General features: G+C 36.4%; 1 protein-coding gene across 7 annotated transcripts in view; it reads left to right on the forward strand.

Moving 5' to 3' along the window:
* RABGAP1 (RAB GTPase activating protein 1) overlaps window positions 1-24103 on the forward strand; it is a 169183-nt gene that overhangs the window by 50255 nt on the left and 94825 nt on the right. For all 7 annotated transcript variants that reach the window (XM_070798118.1, XM_070798119.1, XM_070798117.1 and 4 more), the window contains 7 exons: window positions 1781-1955; window positions 2538-2695; window positions 7145-7255; window positions 7630-7696; window positions 8341-8443; window positions 8965-9134; window positions 20851-21025. In XM_070798118.1, the coding sequence (XP_070654219.1) occupies window positions 1781-1955; window positions 2538-2695; window positions 7145-7255; window positions 7630-7696; window positions 8341-8443; window positions 8965-9134; window positions 20851-21025 (959 nt within the window). The remainder of the gene's footprint in view (window positions 1-1780; window positions 1956-2537; window positions 2696-7144; window positions 7256-7629; window positions 7697-8340; window positions 8444-8964; window positions 9135-20850; window positions 21026-24103) is intronic.

Below are 24103 nucleotides of genomic sequence, written 5' to 3' on the forward strand. Positions count from 1 at the left end.
TAATTATTATAATTTATGATGGCACATGATGGGCTTTTCAGAGATAACCAGTCTAATGTTACATATTTTAGTTGTTTTAATGATAAAAGTGCTACTAATAATAGCTAATATTAAACTTTTATTATATGGGCATGTAAGTTGGGCTTCCCTTGTGGCTCAGCTGGTAAAGAATCCGCCCGCAATGCAGGAGACCTGGATTCGATCCCTGGGTTGGGGAGAGCCCCTGGAGAAGGGAAAGGCTACCCACTCCAGGATTCTGGCCTAGAGAATTCCATGGACTGTTTAGTTCTTTGGGTCGCAAAGAATCAGACACGACTGAGCAACTTTTACTTACTTACTTAAGTGCTTAACCTGTCGTTTTCTTATAAGTAGTATTTTTGAGCTAAATTTTAATGTATTTTTAAATTTCCTTAGAATTAGTTCCTAGAAGTAGATTCACTGGTGGGTCAAAGATTTGCCCATTTTTATGGTTTTTGATATATTGCCAAATGGCCATCTAGAAATACTGATCTAGCTTGTACGTTTGTGAGCAGTGTATGAGAATATCTGTTTCTCTGCCCTCAAGCATTTTGGATTTTTATGGTAGTAGAGTTGTAGCTGCATATGGATAGTAGTAGTAGTAAGTTAATTAATATTCCAATGATCTGCATATGTAATTCTTCTCTTGAGTGTTTAAAGAACTATTTTGCAAAGATTCATGAATATTAATTTTAATTGTATTTATTAATGTGAAGCTTAGTACCATTTATTTAGCCTTTTTTTTTTTTTTCCTTTTGCCATGATGTGACTTGGGCAACTTCAGTGAAAGCACTAAGTCCTAACCACTAACTGCCAGGGAATTCCCTAAAACTCATTTTTATATGATTCTTAGTCAATAGTCATTCCCCTGACTGAAGTTATACTTTGTTCTAATATATTTTAATTCTATAAAGACATGAGAAAATTAGTCTCTCTTACCTCATGTTTTCAGAGTCTTTATCAAAGTGCCTTTGAATTTGAATTAGTTCCCCTTCTTAGGTATTTCCATTATCCCCTAGGCTTTCCCATTGATGGCTCTGCCCATTCTGTGTTCATAATTTCATAACTTCATAATTTCAGTTTTTTGTATTGTCAGGGCCCAGGATGGAGCCTGGGATGTTGTGTAGGTATCACATAAATATTTGTTGAATGAATACATTTTTGAGTGAATGATATCCATTTAATTTTCAGTGAGTGGCATCCTTTTGATTTTATTAATGAAGTTTTTTTTCCTTCGGTGTTAATGTTTTGTAAGTGTCTCTTCCTTATTTGCCATGAAGCAAAAGAACATGTTTCACTCTGAAAAACTACATCATTATTTTAGTTTTTAAAATAATAAAGCAGCTTAGGTCATTCTGTTAGGAGATACTGAGAAGCACTTTAGTGATCTATTTTGGTAGTCTAATTTACCCATTATTTTTTATGTAGTTATAGACTATTTAAGAAACATTAATATTATTTATGCTTTCCTGATTGCCTCCCTAAAATAGGGGATTATGTAGTTTTTAGTACTATGGAATTGTGTAATCAGTTATTTTAAGACCCCACATATAACTTACTTATCAAGATTGAAGATTAATATGATTTCTGTGTGCTCAGTCATTTCCAATTCTTTGTGACCCTTTGGACTGTAGACTGCCAGGCTCAAGAAATGATTTATATGATCTTTTTGCTAGAAAGATGAGTCTTGAATCATAATGTGAACATAGTGAAAATTGTCCACAGTAGCTCTAATCTCTTTATGTATATTTTTTCTGAACAGACTCTTAGATCCTCAGACAAACACTGAAATAGCAAACTACCCTATCTACAAAATCCTTTTCTGTGTCAGAGGGCATGATGGAACTCCTGAGAGTGACTGTTTTGCTTTCACTGAAAGTCATTACAATGCAGAGCTCTTCAGAATACATGTCTTTCGGTGTGAAATACAAGAAGCTGTAAGTACTGAAGAGGGAAATGTCTACAGATGAAACTTCATCTTCACCCTTGAATCATTGAAATGATTATAGTATTTTCTGTGGTCATTTATAAGCCAAATTAAATTCTCTGCTACTGTTTTATTTGTTCCATTTTGATGGCCTGAAATATGAATAAAAGTTTGGTTAGCCAGAACCTTGTTGTTGCTAAGAGTGTCAGAGGAGACCAATTGACCGCTGTTTAAATGCATTAAATCGGCATCTTGCTTCTAGCAATGACATATTTGCAAACTATTCTTATAGAATTAAACTTGGAGGATTATTCTTTATTACAATAAATATATTCAAGTAATTCCTAACAATTTTGGAAATCATCTTTCAATTGGATTTCTAGTGTTCACAGTCATTCCTTTTTTACAATCTCTACTCTGGTCATTTTTAGTGTTGTTTGCTTTATAGGTCTAATAAATTTGATAATTTATTAAAGAAATGAGTGAAGGAAAGGTGAACTACCTCCGTCAAACAACGTAGGTCACCTTCAGCCTTAACAAAAGTATTTTACTTTTTTAATAACAGCCCATCTCCTAACATTTTTGGTTGTAGGTGAGCCGGATACTTTACAGTTTTGCCACTGCCTTCCGCCGTTCTGCCAAGCAGACCCCACTTTCAGCAACTGCTGCGCCTCAGACTCCAGACAGTGACATCTTTACCTTCTCTGTGTCTCTAGAAATAAAAGAAGATGATGGTAAAGGTTATTTTAGGTAGGGCATCTTACTTTATTCTTTTTATTTGAGTTTGTATTAACATGCTAAACTATCTGTGCTTTTACGGAAATTCTAGGTCAGATTACCTAACCTTTATATTATATATTATATAATGATTGCTTTTATAGGTAGAGTTTTTTTTTTTAATGTAAGTGATAAAGGAAAATAAATAGGCAAATTGCCAAGGCAAGATTTAAAGAATTTTAATTAAAAAAATTATTTCATGTAGGGAAATATGTTACCATGTTCTTTTAGTAAGACTAAAAGTAGCTGGCTGACAGCTGTTATTAAACATAGAGCTACATCACCTGGGTCTATAGCTGGATTTGTTTTGCTAGAGTTTTTTTCTGTTTTGTTTTTTGGTTGGTTGGTGTATTTGTTTTAATAATCTAAATATCTTAAAGCTATTGAAATCAAGATTTATCATTAAAATTTAATGGAGCACATTGGGAAGGGAGAAATATGGTGTGTATCTGAAGTGTGACCTTGCATATAGGGTCAAAAATAACTTGTTCTGGTTTTTAAGTAGTAAAAATAACCCTGGAATAGAAATTAAAATTTAGGATTAGTTTACTTATTGCTACCATTACACTGTGACCTTTTCCAAGTTTCTTTACATTTCGTGACATTCAGTTCACTGAGTTCAGTCGCTCAGTCGTGTCTGACTTCTTGCCACTCCATGAATCGCAGCACACCAGGCCTCCCTATCCATCACCAACTCCCGGAGTTCACCCAAACTCATGTCCATTGAGTCGGTGATGCCATCCAGCCATCTCATCCTCTGTCGTCCCCTTCTCCTCCTGCCCCCAATCCCTCCCAGCATCAGGGTCTTTTCCAATGAGTCAACCCTTCGCGTGAGGTGGCCAAAGTATTGGAGTTTCAGCCGCAACATCAGTCCTTCCAGTGACTTCCAATGAACACCCAGGACTGATCTCCTTTAGGATGGACTGGTTGGATCTTGCAATCCATGGGACTCACAAGAGTCTTCTCCAGCACCACAGTTCAAAAGCGTCAATTCTTTGGCGTTCAGCTTTCTTCACAGTCCAACTCTCACATCCATACATGACCACTGGAAAAACCATAGCCTTGACTAGACGAACCTTTGTTAGCAAAGTAATATTTCTGCTTTTCAATATGCTATCTAGGTTGGTCATAACTTTCCTTCCAAGCAGTAAGCATCTTTTAATTTCATGGCTGCAATCACCATCTGCAGTGATTTTGGAGCCCCAAAAAATCAAGTCAGCCACTGTTTCCACTGTTTCCCCATCTATTTCCCATGAAGTGATGGGACCAGATGCCATGATCTTCGTTTTCTAATGTTGAGCTTTAAGCCAACTTTTTCACTCTCCTCTTTCGTGACATTAGTTTCCTTATTTCTAAGACGAAGTGGCTAGAGTCTAAAAATCCTTTCTAAGTTTATTATGGTTGCAAGATGACTGACTTTTTTTTTTTTTTTTTTTGATGACTGACTTTTTTTTTCTCCACAGCTCATATCACAAAACGGTTGCTTCTTGGTATCACAATCAGTAGTTGCATGTAGAACTTTCTTTCCTTCATGACTACTCATAAAATAGATAAAATGAAAATATAAATGGTTCTGATATTTTGCTTTTAAATTAAAAGGCACAATGATTGTTTCATTTGGGAAACTGATAACATTGCTCTCCCTTCAAAGACTTTGGAATTCTCATGCCATCTGGTGGCAAGTTTAGTATACAATGCAGCTTCAACCTTGATTTGTACAATAAAGTATAAGTCATTGTACTTTATGCTTTCTTATTTATATTTCTATTTTCACACCAACATTATTATGGTGTTTTCTGCAATATGCATTCCTATACTGGGAAGTAGAAATCATAATCTATAAACCTTATAATAATTTTTTTCCATTTTAAGAAACAGAATAGTTTAAACTTTTTTCCTTTATTAAAAATAAAGATTGAAGATTGTTTATAAATTCCAAGTTATAAATAGGAAAGGTTTCTAAGATCTCTCAGAAGTGAAGCACTAGGGTAATTTCTCCTTCTGAGATTAGGCATTTTCAAGGTAGAAAGGTTAACAATCACAAATATCCCTTTTCAACTGTGTATCAAGGAAATGCTGTACAGAAAACCCCTGGATGGTCAGATTTCTTTACACATTTGTTAGGGCTCTGTTATCTTTTTGTTGCATGTTTTCCTGAATTTATAATAGAAAAGAGTGTTGTAGAACCTAATACAGTGATGAAATTATTGACAAGGATGCCTTTGTCAAATTTGAATTTTTCAAACACAGTTCCTTTCTTCCAGTGATTCTGTAGTAATTGAGATGCCAAGAGAGTTACCAGCATGAATGTTCCTCTTAACACAATATTAGCAAAATTAAAAAGTGGAAATTAAATGTTGACTGTAATACAATGGTTAAAATACTATGCATTTCACAATAAATGCAAATATAAAATCATTATGTTGTAAACCTGAAACTACTATGTTGTATGCCAGTTATACCTAAAGCCAAATACAGTGGTATACCCATATGACTTATTTGAAAAAGTGGTATACCCATATGACCTATTTAAAAAATATATGTGTATATAGTTAGCCATAGCACAAGATAAATTATGATTTTACCATAGCATAGATAGTCACGACCCATATAATCATGATGGTATGATCACTCACCTAGAGCCAGACATCCTGGAATGTGAAGTCAAGTGGGCCTTAGAAAACATCACTATGAACAAAGCTAGTGGAGATCATGGAATTCCAGTTGAGCTATTTCAAATCCTGAACGATGATGCTGTGAAAGTGCTGCACTATAGCCAGCAAATTTGGAAAACTCAGCAGTGGCCACAGGACTGGAAAAGGTCAGTTTTCATTCCAATCCCAAAGAAAGGCAATGCCAAAGAATGCTCAAACTACCGCACAATTGCATTCATCTCACACGCTAGTAAAGTAATGCTCAAAATTCTCCAAGCCAGGCTTCAGCAATACGTGAACCGTGAACTTCCAGATGTTCAAGCTGGTTTTAGAAAAGGCAGAGGAACCAGAGATCAAATTTCCAACATCCACTGGATCATGGAAAAGGCAAGAGAGTTCCAGAAAAACAACTGTTTCTGCTTTATTGACTATGCCAAAGCCTTTGACTCTGTGGATCACAATATACTGGAAAATTCTGAAAGAGATGGGAATACCAGACCACCTGATCTGCCTCTTGAGAAATTTGTATGCAGGTCAGGAAGCAACAGTTAGAACTGGACATGAAACAACAGACTGGTTCCAAATAGGAAAAGGAGTACATCAAGGCTGTATATTGTCACCCTGTTTATTTAACTTATATGCAGAGTACATCATGAGAAATGCTGGACTGGAAGAAACACAAACTGGAATCAAGATTGCCGGGAGATATATCAATAATCTCAGATATGCAGATGCCACCACCCTTATGGCAGAAAGTGAAGAGGAACTAAAAAGCCTCTTGATGAAAGTGAGAGAGGAGAGTGAAAAAGTTGGCTTAAAGCTCAATATTAGAAAACTAAGATCATGGCATCTGGTCCCATCACTTCATGGGAAATTGATGGGGAAACAGTGTTAGACTTGATTTTTTGGGCTCCAAAATCACTACAGATGGTGACTGCAGCCATGAAATTAAAAGACGCTTACTCCTTGGAAGGAAAGTTATGACCAACCTAGATAGCATATTAAAAAGCAGAGACATTACTTTGCCAACAAAGGTCCGTCTAGTCAAGGCTATGGTTTTTCCAGTGATCATGTATGGATGTGAGAGTTGGACTGTGAAGAAAGCTGAGAGCAGCAGAATTGATGCTTTTGAACTGTGGTATTGGAGAAGACTCTTGAGAGTCCCTTGGACTGCAAGGAGATCCATCCAGTCCATTCTAAAGGAGATCAGTTCTGGGTGTTCTTTGGAAGGACTGATGCTAAAGCTGAAAATCCAATACTTCGGCTACCTCATACGAAGATTTGTCTCATTGGAAAACACTCTGATGCTGGGAGGGATTCAGGGCAGGAGGAGTAGGAAACGACAGGGAGGAGATGGCTGGATGACATCACCGAGTCAATGGACATGAGTTTGAGTGAACTCCGGGAGTTGGTGATGGACAGAAAGGCCTGGCGTGCTGCGATTCATGGGGTCGCAAAGAGTCGGACACGACTGAGTGACTTAGCTGAACTCAATTTTCACAGCAACAAAAAAGAAAAAAAACTAAAGTTACATTTCAGGAGACACGAGTGGTTTTGTAGCTTTTATGAGTGGTTTATAAAATGGTTTAGTGGTTTACATACAGTAATGATCTTTTCACATCAAGGGGCAGATGATAATATCTGTTATTTGACTATCAGGCATAGAAAATTCTTTTTAGTGCCTGATTTTCAAATCATAACAAAAGTTATTCTGGTGTATATTACAAGGAAATGCTTTCCAAAATTGATGAAACATGTTGTCCCACAGCGCAGTTCCTAAAGATAAAGACAGACAATGCTTTAAACTCCGACAAGGAATTGATAAGAAGATTGTCATCTATGTGCAACAAACAACTAATAAAGAACTTGCCATTGAAAGGTAAACGTTTTTAGTAAGGTTGGCTTCAGTATAAATTTTATTTCTTGTCAATCTACTGAAACAGTCATATACTGTATTCAAAAATTTGCAAACTGTTTTGCTCCCTGGGGAATTCTTTTGGTTATTAAAGTGTATATTTCATTTTTTTTGAAGTATCTCTATATCTTCAGCTCGTATGTTGACTTCAAGTATGTGAAAATAAAAGGCAAACATAAAATTTCTTGATCTCAATTAAAGAAATAGATTTTGATAATGCTAATTTACTGATAATTTCAATATGTCCTTTTTTCTGTCAGCATTTTTTTCAGTGATCTAACTTAAACATCTTTGCTGTAGTCTTTTTCCCAAATTTTATATTGGTTCTTTTTTTGCAGATGTTTTGGTCTTCTCCTTAGCCCAGGGAAAGATGTACGAAATAGTGACATGCACTTGTTAGATTTGGTAAGGATAGCTTTTTTTTTTTTAAGTTTGTATGCTATCTCCTCTATAAAGATTGTTACACCAAATCTAATGTTAAAACACATTTATGAAGCAATAAGCAAAGATAAGGGTATTTCCTCCTTGCTTTTTACCAGTCTGACCTTATACCTACTTAGTCTCAGTTTCTTGACTGCAATAGTGTAGGGTTGATGTTGGAGTCAAAGACATTTTGTCAGAGAGTTGTTTGCAGACTGTTATGAGCTTTAGAAAAGTATGCAGTATATATACGATTGCTATTAAATGAAAATCTTTATTTTAATAACTAAAATTTATGTAGTAATTGTTCACTTGACAGAAGAATTCAACATAGGTGTAAGTAGTAAATTTTCCTGATGTCTGTACAGTTTGATATGATTTGTAAGCATTCACTTTATATATAACTTCAGGAGCAGTTGCATAAATAATTGGCACATTTTTAGCTGTAATCCATATATACTCTTGACTTTTTGTGTGTGTATATATATATATATATATATATATATATATATATATATATATGATCGTATTTTATAGTCTTATATTTTTACAACTTTTTTTTAAGGCAACAGAATGAGGATTAGCTGTTATTTTTTTGGCATTAATGTTGTTGTTATTCTTTTCTTTAGGAATCTATGGGCAAAAGTTCAGATGGAAAGTCCTATGTTATTACTGGGAGCTGGAATCCAAAATCCCCACATTTTCAAGTTGTAAATGAAGAAACTCCTAAAGGTGGTGCAGATTGGTGACATCATGAACAGAAATTTTAGTCCCAAGAGGATACCCAAATCTTAGTTCTACTTATTTGAGAAATATTTAGTGTGTATCTAATTCTGATGAAACCAAGGAATTTGAATAGTTCTTTGAATTTATTATTAATTTTAACCTGTAAACAAAGTATTTTTTCCTCCCTCTCCTTTCTTCAATTTTTCTTTTCCTGCTTCCTTTTCTATTTACATGCTTATTTATTTACAGGCTTCTAAGTATGACTTTTTTGTGGAGCGATAATATATTTATATATCATTTCAAATTCAAAGGATATATAAGGAAAAGGAAAAGTCTGCCACAGTTCTAGTGTCCCACCCTAAAGGGTACCACTGTGACTAATTTCCTATGCAGTTTTTCAGATATGCTATGCATAAACTTTTTTCAAGCTGTTCATACTTTTTCTGAATGTCATTTAAAACTTGTAATTTAATTATGTGAGCAAATATATTTCCACTTAAATTTGCTTCTCCCTTCTCTCTCCCTAGATAAAGTGCTGTTTATGACCACAGCTGTTGATTTGGTAATAACAGAAGTACAAGAGCCTGTTCGCTTTCTTCTAGAGACAAAAGTCCGAGTTTGCTCACCTAATGAAAGATTATTCTGGCCCTTCAGCAAACGTAGTACTACTGAAAATTTCTTTTTGAAACTAAAACAGGTACTATACCTTCCTATCAATATAGAGGGGGAAATGAGAGAAGTCACTTCTGAGGCTGATTTATCATTAATACAAGCTATTAGTTAGATCTTTAAATGATCATGTGTATTTTAAATATATTAAAGAGGAAAGTTGTCTTTCATTTTTACCCACCTGTTTTTTGTTTTCTGCTTTTCATTTCTTCCTGAAGAGCCAGGTTTCTTTCTGGTCTCATTTGCGTTAAACCTGAGCAGCTTCTTCTAAAGGAATTTCTTTAGTGAACTGTCAGATTTCTTTATCTAAAAGTCTTTATTTCAGTTTTATCCCAGTAGGATATTTTCTCTGGATATAGGGTTCAGTTTTTTACTTTCAGCACTTATAGATGTCATCTCACAGTCTTGTGATTCTCACTGTTTTTGAAGAGAAGTCAGCATGCATTTATACTTGTAATGGGTCATTTTCTCTGGCTGCTTTTGATATTATTTTGTATCTTGGGTTTTTAGACCTTTAACTATGATGTGCCTAGGTGTGGTTTTTCTTTCTGTTTGTCTTCAGGTTTGCTGGGCTTCGTGAATTTTTAAATTTATTTATTTATTTTCTTTTCTTTTACCATTTTTTTTGGAAAATCTGACCCATTATTTCTTCCAAATTTTTTCTCTGGCACATCTCTCTTCTCTCTCCTTAAGGGATTCCAATCATACGTATTTTCTACCTTTTGTTATCCCACAGACCTCTGAGATTCTTTTATTTTTCCAAATATTTTTGTTTGTTGTTGTTGTTAGATAGGATACTTTCTGTTGACCTAACTTAAAGTTCACTTGACACTTTGTTTTATCATTTCCAATTTGTTGGTAACCTTATTCAATGAGTTTTTTTTTAATTTTGGATCTTGTTTTTTTTTCCGGGAATGTCCCTATGGTTTAATGGTTTCTGGTTTTTTATGTGATTACCTCCTTGATCTTTATTTTAAGCAGATCTTCTTATATATTCTTGAGCATAACTTTAATTACTTTAAAAATCTTGGGCTGCTAAATCTGAGTCTGGAGAGACATATTTTCATGTTTCTTTGTCTAGTATTTTGGGATTATATATTAGACATTTTAAATGCTTAAACTATAGAGATTATGTTATGGTCTTCTGAGTATTGAACTTTAAAAAAAAAAAAAGTTAATTCGGTCAAACTCTATACTCTGTCATTCCTGTGGTGAGCAGCAGATAAAATTTCTGTTCCCTTCTTTTAGCCTTTTTTTTGGGACCCCAGTTGCTCCGCAACTTACTGCTCCTTTCTTTGCTTTTCGTTTGTCAGAACTCCTCGAAAGTAATCAAGTTCATGGTGACCTGAATTGCTGAATCCAGTGGTCAGTCTGAGTTTTCATCTTACTTAATGTGTCAGGAGCATTTAATACAGATAATTACTTCCTCCTCCTTAAATACCACTCTTTGACTTAGCCTTCAGAATATCTCAAATTTACCATGTCCAAAAAAGATGTCATTATTTCATCCCTCACCCGTAAAATACTCTGCTTACCTGTCTTTACCATCTCAGTTTATGGGCATCTTGTCCTGGTAGTTACTTTGACCAAGAATTTTACTCTCTTATTTTTTCACACACCAAATCCTGTCTGTCAAGAAATTCTGTCTATTTTTAAAGCATACCTAAAAGCTGACCATTTCTTACCACCTAGATTACGTTAACTTCATCCGAATCATTGTTTTTACTTGGATTATTGGAATGTCTTTTTCACACATCTCTATTTCTGTTTTTGTGACCTTTTGATATATTATATTCTTAATATAGCAGCCTAGTGTCAAATTGCATCATTCTTCTGCTCAAATTCTCTAATCCTGTTTTACTCCATAAAATCCTGAGTCCATGTAGTGGGTTATATGACCCTATCTGATCTGCTGCCTATTGTAAACTAACTCCTCTTACTTCTTGCTTCCTCTGCTCTAACCATGCTCTTAGGGCCTTTGCTATTAACTGTTCCTTTTACTTCAGATGCTCCTCCCTGGATTCCACTGGCTATTATTCACCTCCTTCAAGTCCTCAGGTCTTCGGTTAGATTTCTTAGCAACTCCTCACCACCCCCATTTAACACTGCAGTTTGCCCAGTTATCGACTGGTACTGCCAATTCCCTCTCTGTTGATAAAAAAGTGTTTTTTAATTTTTTTACATACAAGGGTGTTAGCTTCTAATATACTGCAAAGTATACTTTGTTTTTGGTTTATTAAGTGTTTTTAGTGTTAGAAACCTCCTAAGGCAATATTTCTGATCTCTTCACTGATACCCCAAACATCTTGAACATAGTTCTCCAAAAAATTTATGAATTTTATTTCATGTAACATTGAAATTCCATTATACAAGATTATAATATTATATGTGGATTTACCCAAATATACTTTTCTGTAGCAGTAAGTATTTTAGTTCCAGTGTGTCCAAGTTAGGCCTTTTGGTTATAGTTAGAAAAAGGTAACAAGCAGAACAGGAATTTCTTTTCAGCGTTATCTTAAGACACAAAGTAAACCTGGGTCCCAGATCTTCACTGTGACAGGAGCAAAGGATTATAGGATTATCATCTAGAACTTGGCTTTTGAGTCACAGTACATGGATCTTACCATTGACTAGCTTTAGGACTTTGAGCAAGCTCCTTCAACTCTCTGAGCCTCAGTTTACTCAGCTTTGAAATGGCAGTGATAGAATCTTCCTGAGAGCGTTATTGTGACAGTAGATGAGAAACTATATAACGTACTTGGAAGAGTTCCTGGCACATACATGTTCTTCATGCATTTTAGCTATTGGGAGGGATATCACTGGGACAGAAAAAAACACTTAAGTCATGCAATCAGAACAGCATTTTTGATTATTTAGTGGTTAGCTTCAGGGAAAGAATGCTTCAGAAAGAAAACCAATTTACAAGCATTATTTTACAAGTTTAAAGAGTGGGTAGAAATGATTCTTAGTAGTTTCTAGAGTAAGCATTTGCCAGCAAATTAATTGTATATTTTTTAGTATAAATTTGTATATAAAAAATTCTTAAACAGGATTCTGTTTCTTTTATCTTAGTGAATATAAATAAGATTACCCTGATCTTGCTTTACCTTGAGGACGTATATTATACAACTTTTGATTCAAAGATTGCATAAGTTTACAGGAATATTTTTTCTGTGGTTTGATCTAGAATAATGTATCTAATGAGGCTAACAAATGCTAGCCAAAAATATAATGTATGCCTAAGACTTAGGCTGATAGACTATTCTAGACTCATTGCTAAAGTTACAAGCTAAACATAGGCTGAGTTGTCAATATTTTCTTTGCGAAAAGTTGAAGTTTATATGTGGAAGATGGGAGGACAGCAGGGAATTCCTAAAAATAATCTCTCATTTTTCTCCTTATTTGGATGTCTTGAGGGTAGGTATGAGGGGTAGTCAGTTGAAGGCAGAAGAGAGAGAGTATGAAGAATTTGAACAGTTTTTTTCCTGTCTTAGCGCACTTAGGACACTCTTAATTCTCATTTATTCTAACATAATCTAAGTTTGTTAATTTCCGCTTTTACATTCTTTGCTTCAAAAATTCATAGCAGCTGCCACTAACTGAGGCCCTCTTGCGGCAATCATTGGACTAGCTACATTATCTGTTTCGTAATTTCCATCAGATCAGATCAGTCGCTCAGTCGTGTCCGACTCTTTGTGACCCCATGAATCACAGCACGCCAGGCCTCCCTGTCTATCACCAACTCCTGGAGTTCACTGAGACTCACGTCCATCGAGTCAATGATGCCATCCAGCCATCTCATCCTCTGTCATCCCCTTCTCCTCTTGCCCCCAATCCCTCCCAGCATCAGAGTCTTTTCCAGTGAGTCAACTCTTCGCATGAGGTGACCAAAGTACTGGAGTTTCAGCTTCAGCATCATTCCTTCCAAAGAAATCCCAGGGCTGATCTCCTTCAGAATGGACTGGTTGGATCTCCTTGCAGTCCAAGGGACTCTCAAGAGTCTTCTCCCACACCACAGTTCAAAAGCATCAATTCTTTGGCGCTCAGCCTTCTTCACAGTCCAACTCTCACATCCATACATGACCACAGGAAAAACCATAGCCTTGACTAGGCGAACCTTTGTTGGCAAAGTAATGTCTCTGCTTTTGAATATGCTATCTAGGTTGGTCATAACTTTCCTTCGAAGGAGTAAGCGTCTTTTAATTTCATGGCTGCAGTCACCATCTGCAGTGATTTTGGAGCCCCCCCAAAAAAAGTCTGACACTGTTTCCACTGTTTCCCCATCTATTTCCCATGAAGTGATGGGACTGGATACCATGATCTTCGTTTTCTGAGTGTTGAGCTTTAAGCCAACTTTTTCACTCTCCACTTTCACCTTCATCAAGAGGCCTTTTAGTTCCTCTTCACTTTCTTCTGTAAGGGTGGTGTCATCTGCATATCTGAGGTTATTGATATTTCTCCCGGCAATCTTGATTTCTTCCAGTCCAGCGTTTCTCATTATGTACTCTGCATATAAGTTAAATAAGCAGGGAGACAATATACAGCCTTGACGAACTCCTTTTCCTCTTGGGAACCAGTCTGTTGTTCCATGTCCAGTTCTAACTGTTGCTTCCTGACCTGCATACAAATTTCTCAAGAGGCAGATCAGGTGGTCTGGTATTCCCATCTCTCAGAATTTTCCACAGTTTATTGTGATCCACACAGTCAAAGGCTTTGGCATAGTCAATAAAGTAGAAATAGATGCTTTTCTGGAACTCTCTTGCTCTTTCCATGATCCAGCGGATGTTGGCAATTTGATCTCTGGTTCCTCTGCCTTTTCTAAAACCAGCTTGAACATCAGGAAGTTCACGGTTCACATATTGCTGAAGCCTGGCTTGGAGAATTTTGAGCATTACTTTACTAGCGTGTGAGATGAGTGCAATTGTGCGGCAGTTTGAGCATTCTTTGGCATTGCCTTTCTTTGGGATTGGAATGAAAACTGACCTTTTCCAGTCCTGTGGCCACTGCTGAGTTTTCCAAATTTGCTGGCATATTGAGTGCAGCACTTTCACAGCATCATCTTTCAGGATTTGAAATAGCTCAACTGGAATTCCATCACCTCCACTAGCTTTGTTCGTAGTGATGCTTTCTAAGGCCCACTTGACTTCACATTCCAGGATGTCTGGCTCTAGGTCAGTGATCACACCATCGTGATTATCTGGGTCGTGAAGATCTTTTTTGTACAGTTCTTCTGTGTATTCTTGCCATCTCTTCTTCATATCTTCTGCTTCTGTTAGGTCCATACCATTTCTGTCCTTTATCAAGCCCATCTTTGCATGAAATATTCCTTTGGAATCTCTGATTTTCTTGAAGAGATCTTTAGTCTTTCCCATTCTGTTGTTTTCCTCTCTTTCTTTGCATAGATCGCTGAAGAAGGCTTTCTTATCTCTTCTTGCTATTCTTTAGAACTCTGCATTCAGATGTTTATATCTTTCCTTTTCTCCTTTGGTTTTCACTTCTCTCCTTTTCACAGCTATTTGTAAGGCCTCCTCAGACAGCCATTTTGCTTTTTTTGCATTTCTTTTCCATGGGGATGGTCTTGATCCCTGTCTCCTGTACAATGTCACGAACCTCATTCCATAGTTCATCAGGCACTCTATCTATCAGATCTAGGCCCTTAAATCTATTTCTCACTTCCACTATATAATCATAAGGGATTTGATTTAGGTCATACCTGAATGGTCTAGTGGTTTTCCATACTTTCTTCAATTTCAGTCAGAATTTGGCAATAAGGAGTTCATGGTCTGAGCCACAGTCAGCTCCTGGTCTTGTTTTTGTTGACTTTATACAGCTTCTCCATCTTTGGCTGCAAAGAATATAATCAGTCTGATTTTGGTGTTGACCATCTGGTGATGTCCATGTATAGAGTCTTCTCTTGTGTTGTTGGAAGAGGGTGTTTGTTATGACCAGTGCATTTTCTTGGCAAAACTCTATTAGTCTTTGCCCTGCTTCACTGCATATTCCAAGGCCAAATTTGCCTGGTACTCCAGGTGTTTCTTGACTTCCTACTTTTGCATTCCAGTCCCCTATAATGAAAAGGACATCTTTTTTGGGTGTTAGTTCTAAAAGGTCTGTAGGTCTTCATAGAACCGTTCAGCTTCTTTGGCATTACTGGTTGGGGCACAGACTTGGATTACTGTGATATTGAATGGTTTGCCTTGGAAACGAACAGAGATCATTCTGTCGTTTTTGAGATCGCATCCAAGTACTGCATTTTGGACTCTCTTGTTGACCATGATGGCTACTCCATTTCTTCTGAGGGATTCCTGCCCGCAGTAGTAGATATAATGGTCATCTGAGTTAAATTCAGCAATTCCAGTCCATTTTAGTTCGCTGATTCCTAAAATGTCAACATTCACCCTGGCCATCTCTTATTTGACCACTTCCAATCTGCCTTGATTCATGGACCTGACGTTCCAGGTTCCTGTGCAATATTGTTCTTTACAGCATCGGACCTTGCTTCTATCACCAGTCACATCCACAGCTGGGTATTCTTTTTGCTTTGGCTCCATCCCTTCAGTCTTTCTGGAGTTATTTCTCCACTGATCCAGTAGCATATTGGGCACCTACTGACCTGGGGAGTTTCTCTTTCAGTATCCTATCATTTTGCCTTTTCATACTGTTCATGGGGTTCTCAAGGCAAGAATACTAAGTGGTTTGCCATTCCCTTCTCCAGTGGACCACATTCTGGACCAGTTTCCATAGTGATCCATATTCCATAGTGAGGATAGTGTTTATATTTTATAGATCCAAAGATGTAAAATAGATTTTATGGGATGTCATTTGAACAAGTTTTATACCATAAGCCTTCTAAGACTGTTAGCCAAGGTTCTTCCCATAGATATGTACTTATTTTGTCTTTCTTTCTATAAGAGAATTTTGGGGATTTAAGTCAAATTAAACATAATTTGAAATTTTAACCTCTTTGCAGTTTTCATTAGACAGAAAAGGAAACACTGCTACAGACAAAATTTCTTAAATATTCAATATGTAGTTTCTGGTTTTTCCCATAAGTATGGGAAAACATGGAGAAGGAAATGGCAACCCACTCCAGTATTCTTGCCTGGAAAATTCCATGGACAGAGGAGCCCAGAGAGCTACAGTCCATGGGGTCGCAAAAGAGTCTAACACATCTTAGCTACTAAACAGCTTGGAAAAACAATTATAGAAACGTTATTAAAAATGCATGTTTAAAAATTTATTCTTTTTCCTTTCCCTAAAATTATCTGGTGACTCAGTAGCTCCTTTTTAGCCTGGAACCCTTCCCAACTGTGGGAATTCCTATATTAAGATGGCATCATATTAGAGAAGAAACTTTTAAAATTAGTGAGGAAAGAAAGAGGAAGAAATGGTCCAAAGACTAGATTTTCCAACAGTAACATAAGGTGAATAAAAGACCAACTAATCATTCTTAAATTCTTAAAATTATAGAATTACAGAATTTGCATTGCTAAAGACACTGAAAGATATAAACGTCTGAATGCAGAGTTCCAAAGAATAGCAAGAAGAGATAAGAAAGCCTTCTTCAGCGATCAATGCAAAGAAATAGAGGAAAACAACAGAATGGGAAAGACTAGAGATCTCTTCAAGAAAATCAGAGATTCCAAAGGAACATTTCATGCAAAGATGGGCTTGATAAAGGACAGAAATGGTATGGACCTAATAGAAGCAGAAGATATTAAGAAGAGATGGCAAGAATACACGGAAGAACTGTACAAAAAAGATCTTCACGACCCAGATAATCACGATGGTGTGATCACTGACCTAGAGCCAGACATCCTGGAATGTGAAGTCAAGTGGGCCTTGGAAAGCATCACTACGAACAAAGCTAGTGGAGGTGATGGAATTCCAGTTGAGCTATTTCAAATCCTGAAAGATGATGCTGTGAAAGTGCTGCACTCAATATGCCAGCAAATTTGGAAAACTCAGCAGTGGCCACAGGACTGGAAAAGGTCAGTTTTCATTCCAATCCCTAAGAAAGGCAATGCAAAAGAATGCTCAAACTACTGCACAATTGCACTCATCTCGCACACTAGTAAAGTAATGCTCAAAATTGTCCAAGCCAGGCTTCAGCAATATGAAGAATATGAAGAATATGAACCATGAACTTCCTGATGTTCAAGCTGGTTTTAGAAAAGGCAGAGGAACCAGAGATCAAATTGCCAACATCCGCTGGATCATAGAAAGAGCAAGAGAGTTCCAGAAAAGCATCTATTTCTACTTTATTGACTATGCCAAAGCCTTTGACTGTGTGGATCACAGTAAACTGTGGAAAATTCTGAGAGATGGGAATACCAGACCACCTGATCTGCCTCTTGAGAAATTTGTATGCAGGTCAGGAAGCAACAGTTAGAACTGGACATGGAACAACAGACTGGTTCCCAGTAGGAAAAGGAGTTCGTCAAGGCTGTATATTGTCTCCCTGCTTACTTAACTTATATGCAAAGTACATCATGAGAAATGCTGGACTGGAAGAAACACAAGCTGGAATCAAGATTGCCGGGAGAAATATCAATAACCTCAGATATGCAGATGCCACCACCCTTATAGCAGAAAGTGAAGAGGAACTAAAAAGCCTCTTGATGAAGGTGAAAATGGAGAGTGAAAAAGTTGGCTTAAAGCTCAACATTCAGAAAACGAAGATCATGGCATCCGGCCCCATCACTTTATGGGAAATAGATGGGGAAACAGTGTCAGACTTTTTTTGGGGGGGCTCCAAAATCACTGCAGATGGTGACTGCAGCCATGAAATTAAAAGACGCTTACTCCTTGGAAGGAAAGTTATGACCAACCTAGATAGCATATTCAAAAGCAGAGACATTACTTTGCCAACAAAGGTCCGTCTAGTCAAGGCTATGGTTTTTCCTGTGGCCATGTATGGATGTGAGAGTTGGACTGTGAAGAAGGCTGAGCGCCGAAGAATTGATGCTTTTGAACTGTGGTGTTGGAGAAGACTCTTGAGAGTCCCTTGGACTGCAGGGAGATCCAACCAGTCCATTCTGAAGGAGATCGGCCCTGGGATTTCTTTGGAAGGAATGATGCTAAAGCTGATACTCCAGTACTTTGACCACCTCATGCGAAGAGTTGACTAATTGGAAAAGAGTCTGATGCTGGGAGGGATTAGGGGCAGGAGGAGAAGGGGACGACAGAGGATGAGATGGCTGGATGGCATCACTGACTCGATGGATGTGAGTCTCAGTGAACTCCAAGAGTTGGTGATGGACAGGGAGGCCTGGCGTGCTGCAATTCATGGGGTCGTAAAGAGTTGGACACGATTGAGCAACTGATCTGATCTGAAATACACTGTAGGGGTCTTAAAATGTTTTATAAATTTATTATTTTATAAATGAAGAAGCTAATGTCTGAAAGACTAATTGATGTGTCCAGTGTTCATAGACAAGTAATTAGTATAACCATCCATGTTGGAAACCCAAGCTTCTATCTGTGCATGTACTTGCTGTGTGTGTGTGTGCATGCGCATCTGTGCGTGCATTCAATCACATCTGACTCTTTGTGACCCCAGGGACTGTGGCCTACTAGTTTCCTCTGTCCATGTAATTTTCCAACCAAGAATAGTGGAATGGGTTGCAATTTCCTACTCCAGGGAATCTTCCCAACCCAGGGAGCAAACCCAAGTCTGTTGCATTGGCAGGCAGATTCTTTACCACTGTGCTGCCTGGGAAGCCTGTGTGTATGTATTCGTGGGCATACTCACTCATATGCAGTATTTCACTGTACCTCTCAAGATAGAAAATGATTTCTGTGCTAGAACTCTTGAACTGCTAGATCAGGACCCACAGGTTACTGAACTATTCCTGAGATGTATGATAACTTGTTAAGATGGTACTACTAGGTTTCTCTTTTGTAAAAGTAGATTTTTCTTTTTGTATTTAACAAATCATCTTGACTCCATATTTATCTGACTTCCAATGGACAGGATTGCTCTGGTCACTATTACTCAAAGGGGAGTTCAAGGTGAAGTGCAGGGGTTGTTAACGTTTATATAGTTTCTGGGGAAAAAATTTTTTAAGGTAATAAGTTATGTTGATCTTTGAACTATTTTAGAAAGAAATTAAGTAATGTTTTAGAGAATAATTTAAGCAAAAACAAAAGTAAATCCTTTGACCAATCTAAGCAGAATATTTGAAAGTTAAAAATCATAATTGCAAATTTAGAATGAACATATGTCATAGATTTTAATATAATTCATTAAGTAATGAGGGAACCAGTAAGATGGTAAAACTGGTTCCAAGTATTTGAGGAACTTGAATTTATATAGTCTTTTCTTAGGAAAAAAAAATTAGAACAAGATTGTTGGGATAGAAACAAAACTGTTTAATGTACTGTAGGTAACCTTTGGGTTATCTTTTCTGTTGTACAGAAATTATTTGTTTAGCTATTGGTCACAAACCTAGAGGTTAATATGTAATTTCACAGAGTCTGGGTCCTTTAATTAATAGTAAGTAATTAAGTCATTTGTTCATCTTGAAAATTTAATAATCCTTTGTACATGTTAAAACAGTCAGCACATCTGATCTGTGGGTCAAATCTGGCCTGACTGGTTGGTATAAAAAAGTTTTGAAACATAGTCATGCTCACTGTCTATGACTGCTCTTGTACCGTAATGGTAGAGTTGAGGAGTTGCAGCAGAGACTACTGGCCCACATAGACTAAAATATTTACTGTTTGGCCCTTTACAGAAAAGTTTACCAACTACTTAATTAAACAGTGCTTCAGGATGCTGTTGAAAGGACCTGTTGCTACTATGTTAGCCTTCTAGGATTGGGGTAGTTTTTCTTAAGAATCCAAATAAACATTAAGAAGATGGTAATATCTGCTCTCTGCCTGATATTTCTAATGAACCTCTTATTGCCCTCCCCCTTCTGTATCTTTAATTCATGCATGTGTATCTTTCTCTTTGGTGTTGCTGCCTTTCTGTTCTAGTTTTCTCTCTTTATTTTCCTACAGTTCTGTCTTTTCATCCTGCTCTGTATTTCACTCTTTTTTTCCTCCTCCTTAAACTGACTGTAATATGGAATATTAATGTATGTAAATATTGTACTGGTAAAATTTTGTATTCCCTACTCTTAATTTTTTTTAGATCAGTTTAAAATGTTATGTGCTTACCTCAAGATAAACCCAAAATACAAAACAATTTCAGTTATCAAAAATTTTGTGAACTCCATTGATCTCTTTTCTGTCATTTACCTCTCCTCCCACCACTTGTAGCTTTCAGTTGGAAGAAAAGTTACCTATTCTGTTATCACTAGGCCAAAGGATTTGGTGGTAGGGGCATGGAGATAAGACATTCTTAGTTTTAAACTGTGTGTTTTAGATTATTTCTAAAACATTTTTAATATACAGTTTTATATAGGAAACCTTGAGCAAAATTTTAACATAACTGGGAAGCTACCGAACAGTTAACTTTTTAAGTTAACTTACTAAATATTGGTAGTTGGATGTTTGATGATACAGTCTAAATACAGAAAATAAAATTGCAAAATTAGAATCCTATTCAGTAAATATCCTATTTTCTTAAGGGTTTTAAGCCTAAACATATGTTTTTCTGCTTAGAAAAGGTTACATTTAGTTTAAATATTAAAAGTAATACCTTTTTATTCTCAGATCCTATGTAAAATCAGAAGTAGTGCTCAATTTAGAAAAAATTTTTATCACTTGATAAATAATGTGTTTTCCTCTTTAAGATAAAGCAAAAGGAGAGAAAGAACAATACTGACACTTTATACGAAGTTGTATGCTTGGAAAGTGAATCAGAGAGAGAGAGGAGGAAAACTACAGCCAGTCCCTCCATTCGCCTGCCACAGTCAGGATCTCAGAGTTCAATGATACCTTCTCCTCCAGAAGATGATGAAGAGGAAGGTAAATTGTAGGGAGAACTTAATTTCTATTTTGGGTGGTGTACACAGACCATTACAGTTTTATCAGGGAAGTGATAAAGTGACATAGTGTTTTGAATACTTTTAAAAAATGTTTATGAGAGTCTATGCAAAGGACTATGGGAGATAAAAAATGATTGCCATTGGACTTTCTTTGAGGTAATTATAGCCAAGTTAGAAAAAATGAGATTTATAATTAGTGCTTTTTTTAAAAAGAATCAGTCTCTGCTAGCTTAGTGAATTAATACAGCACATTTTTAGAGCAAATTTGACACAGCTTCTGCCTAAATAAATGTTTCCATCTCAACTGATTTATACATTATTGGATTTTCACACTGATAAATACTAGGAATCAACCAGTTCTTTTTTTTTTTTTCTCCTCCCTCTTTTTCATGATTATGTCTGTGAATTGTTCTGTCAGTTCTGTGTCAGAGTGAGAAATGGAGGGAAGGAATACAGGAAAAATGAAAGTTTGGAAGGCATTTTGTACCAGAGCTTTATTTTTAAGGGCAAAACCAAGCTGATTATGAAAAGTCGTAAGAGGTATGCATCTATGTGAGGTTCACAGGGAGTGTTCTGGAAATTCATAGGAGAGAATTCAGTTTTCATTGTGGAGTATGTGGTGGAGCACCGTGACTCTTTTTTTAGCTGGAACTTTCAAAGTGCAGGGAGAATTCAGAGATAAATGTGCTGGTTTGGACACTTCTGGCTAAAAAAAGTACATTAACAGAAGCATCAGGGTGATAGGAATGTTTGATTGGGGTAGAAGAAATATGTGTCCATGATTATATGTACTTTTTCCAAGTTTAGAGCAAGTGCTGACTTCCCAATTCCTGTTCTTCCCCATAACTTCTACTTTTCCTATAACTAATCAACTTAGGATCATTTATTGGCAATGTTAATGGCCACCAGTTGCTAGATGCTTAGTGTGGTAGACAGACACTTTGTTTATGAAGTAAGATAATACTTTGTTTATATAATCCACACAAATTCCTGAAAAATAAGACTTATTTTGAACATAAGGAAAGTGAGTTTGCCTAATGTCGCAATATTTAGAAATTGGCAGGGAGGATTTTAATCCAGGTTTGTGAATTAGCAGTCTGAGCTCTATTGTGTTATCATCTATGAGCATGCATTCACATAAAGCATTTTGAAGTGCAAAGAAGGCACAAATGTTTTTGAAAAGTTAGTATACAGTTTAGAGTCTCCTGCAGAGACAATTTAAGTCATGTTTTAAGTCCAGGAAGGGTCAAATTGTTCCTCCTGTTTGAAATTGACCATATAACTGGTTCTGGAGACTTGGAGTTTTCCTTTGTGTCAACATTGCTTAAGATGCAGAGCAAATAAAAATTTACAGAACTTTCCTCCCTTTAAGACTTGGCAAAAGTTCAGAAAGACACACCATTTATTGTGAAACCAGAGACTGTGCAAATCTCCATATTATAGGTGTTAAAGGATATCTACCAGTTAAAAAGAAATTTGGGCCCAGCTAATAGATAACATCAAGACTGAGATGTAGTTCTAGTCTATAATAGGCACGGTGTTTTTAATATAATTGAGGGGATTCAGAAGGCCTCTGCTGACAGCACTTAACTGGGGAGAGAGAAGGACTAAGGGCAGGTGGCAGTCCATGGGAGAATCAGGATCATTAGAACAGAAGCTCTGTAAAGGAAGAGAGTGTATCCCTTTCTGTTCCATGTTGTTTCCGTGGTGTGTAGTCCAATTCCTGGTATATAATAAATGCTCAGTAAATATTAGCAAGATGAGTAGCCTTCCTAGATCCATTTCCATAGTGAAAAGTTAATGACGAGACTGCAGCCATACCATCTCTTCATTCTATCTAATCCAGTGTACAAACCAGGGAACTTGGTCCTGTTGTGATGTTTGCTCCCTGAAAAGAAATGGCTATAGTCCTCTAAAGAGCCTCCTTATCCATTGGCCATTTGTGCTTACAGGGCAGGAAGCCAGCAGTTATAAAGGGGAGGTGTTCAGAGGCAACATTCTGAACACATCCAAACAATAAAAGAGTATTTTGTAAGATAAGTCTTCCTAATCTCTTTAAAGGAATTATCTCTTGTAAATTTTAATACATTTTAAAATAGCTGCCATCACCCAAAGACATTGTGTTATATTGACATTTTTAATGAGTGGAGAATTACTTGAGGCATTTAGAGTACGGCCAGCTCTGGAAAGTAGTGAAGCAGAGGGACATTATCTCAGTGCCCTTGAGCCTTTCTCTTTTCCTTATTCATCTGCGGAGGTCTCACTTATATTCAGTCTGTCTTCTTCCCGAACTCATTGTGAAAACTGCTGATAATGTTCAAGATATTATAATGTAAATAAATTTAGTAATAAATATCCTGGATTTCTGAACCTTTAAAATCAGTACAGATATACTATCACTAAAGGGATGCCAATTCATGATATAATCATCAAGCGATGTTAAGATCCAAACTTTTTTTTTTTTAAGATACAAAGTTTTTAAAGGCAGGTTAAACAAAAACATTTAGAAACAGCATTGATTGAGTTGACATGGAAACAAGTACTGTTTTACCCAACTAGTGCAAATGTCAGTTGGAAAAACCATTTTGGGAGGCAGTTGGTCATAAGTTTCAGAATCCTTAAAAGCATACATTTTTTTAACTCAGGAAGTTCCCTTCTGGGCATATACCCAATAAAAACAATGAGATCTGTTCATCCTAATACTATTTGTAGCAAAAAGTTGAAAACTCCCTAAGTGTCCAACAAAAAAGATTAAGTAAATCTTATTTTCCCACTACTTTCATTACTTTTTTCATTTCTCTCACATTCCTTTATTATCATTATCACTTTTTTTCATTGTCTTTAAATCTTATAATCCTTAAATTTGTATTCAGATTTACATTTCCTGATTACTTGAACAAAGTTTGAAATGATTCATCTTGGTCCTTTTTAGAAAGTATTTTTATGCTTTCTATTAATCCATGCCAGTATAGAAAATTTAGAAAGTCATAAAAACATAAAAGAGGAAAGAAAAAACCATAGCTCTATAAGATTTAGTTCTTATTTTAATTTTATGTGC

The sequence above is a fragment of the Bos indicus genome, chromosome 11, assembly GCF_029378745.1.
Source record: "Bos indicus isolate NIAB-ARS_2022 breed Sahiwal x Tharparkar chromosome 11, NIAB-ARS_B.indTharparkar_mat_pri_1.0, whole genome shotgun sequence".
In the NCBI taxonomy this organism is placed as follows: domain Eukaryota; kingdom Metazoa; phylum Chordata; class Mammalia; order Artiodactyla; family Bovidae; genus Bos; species Bos indicus.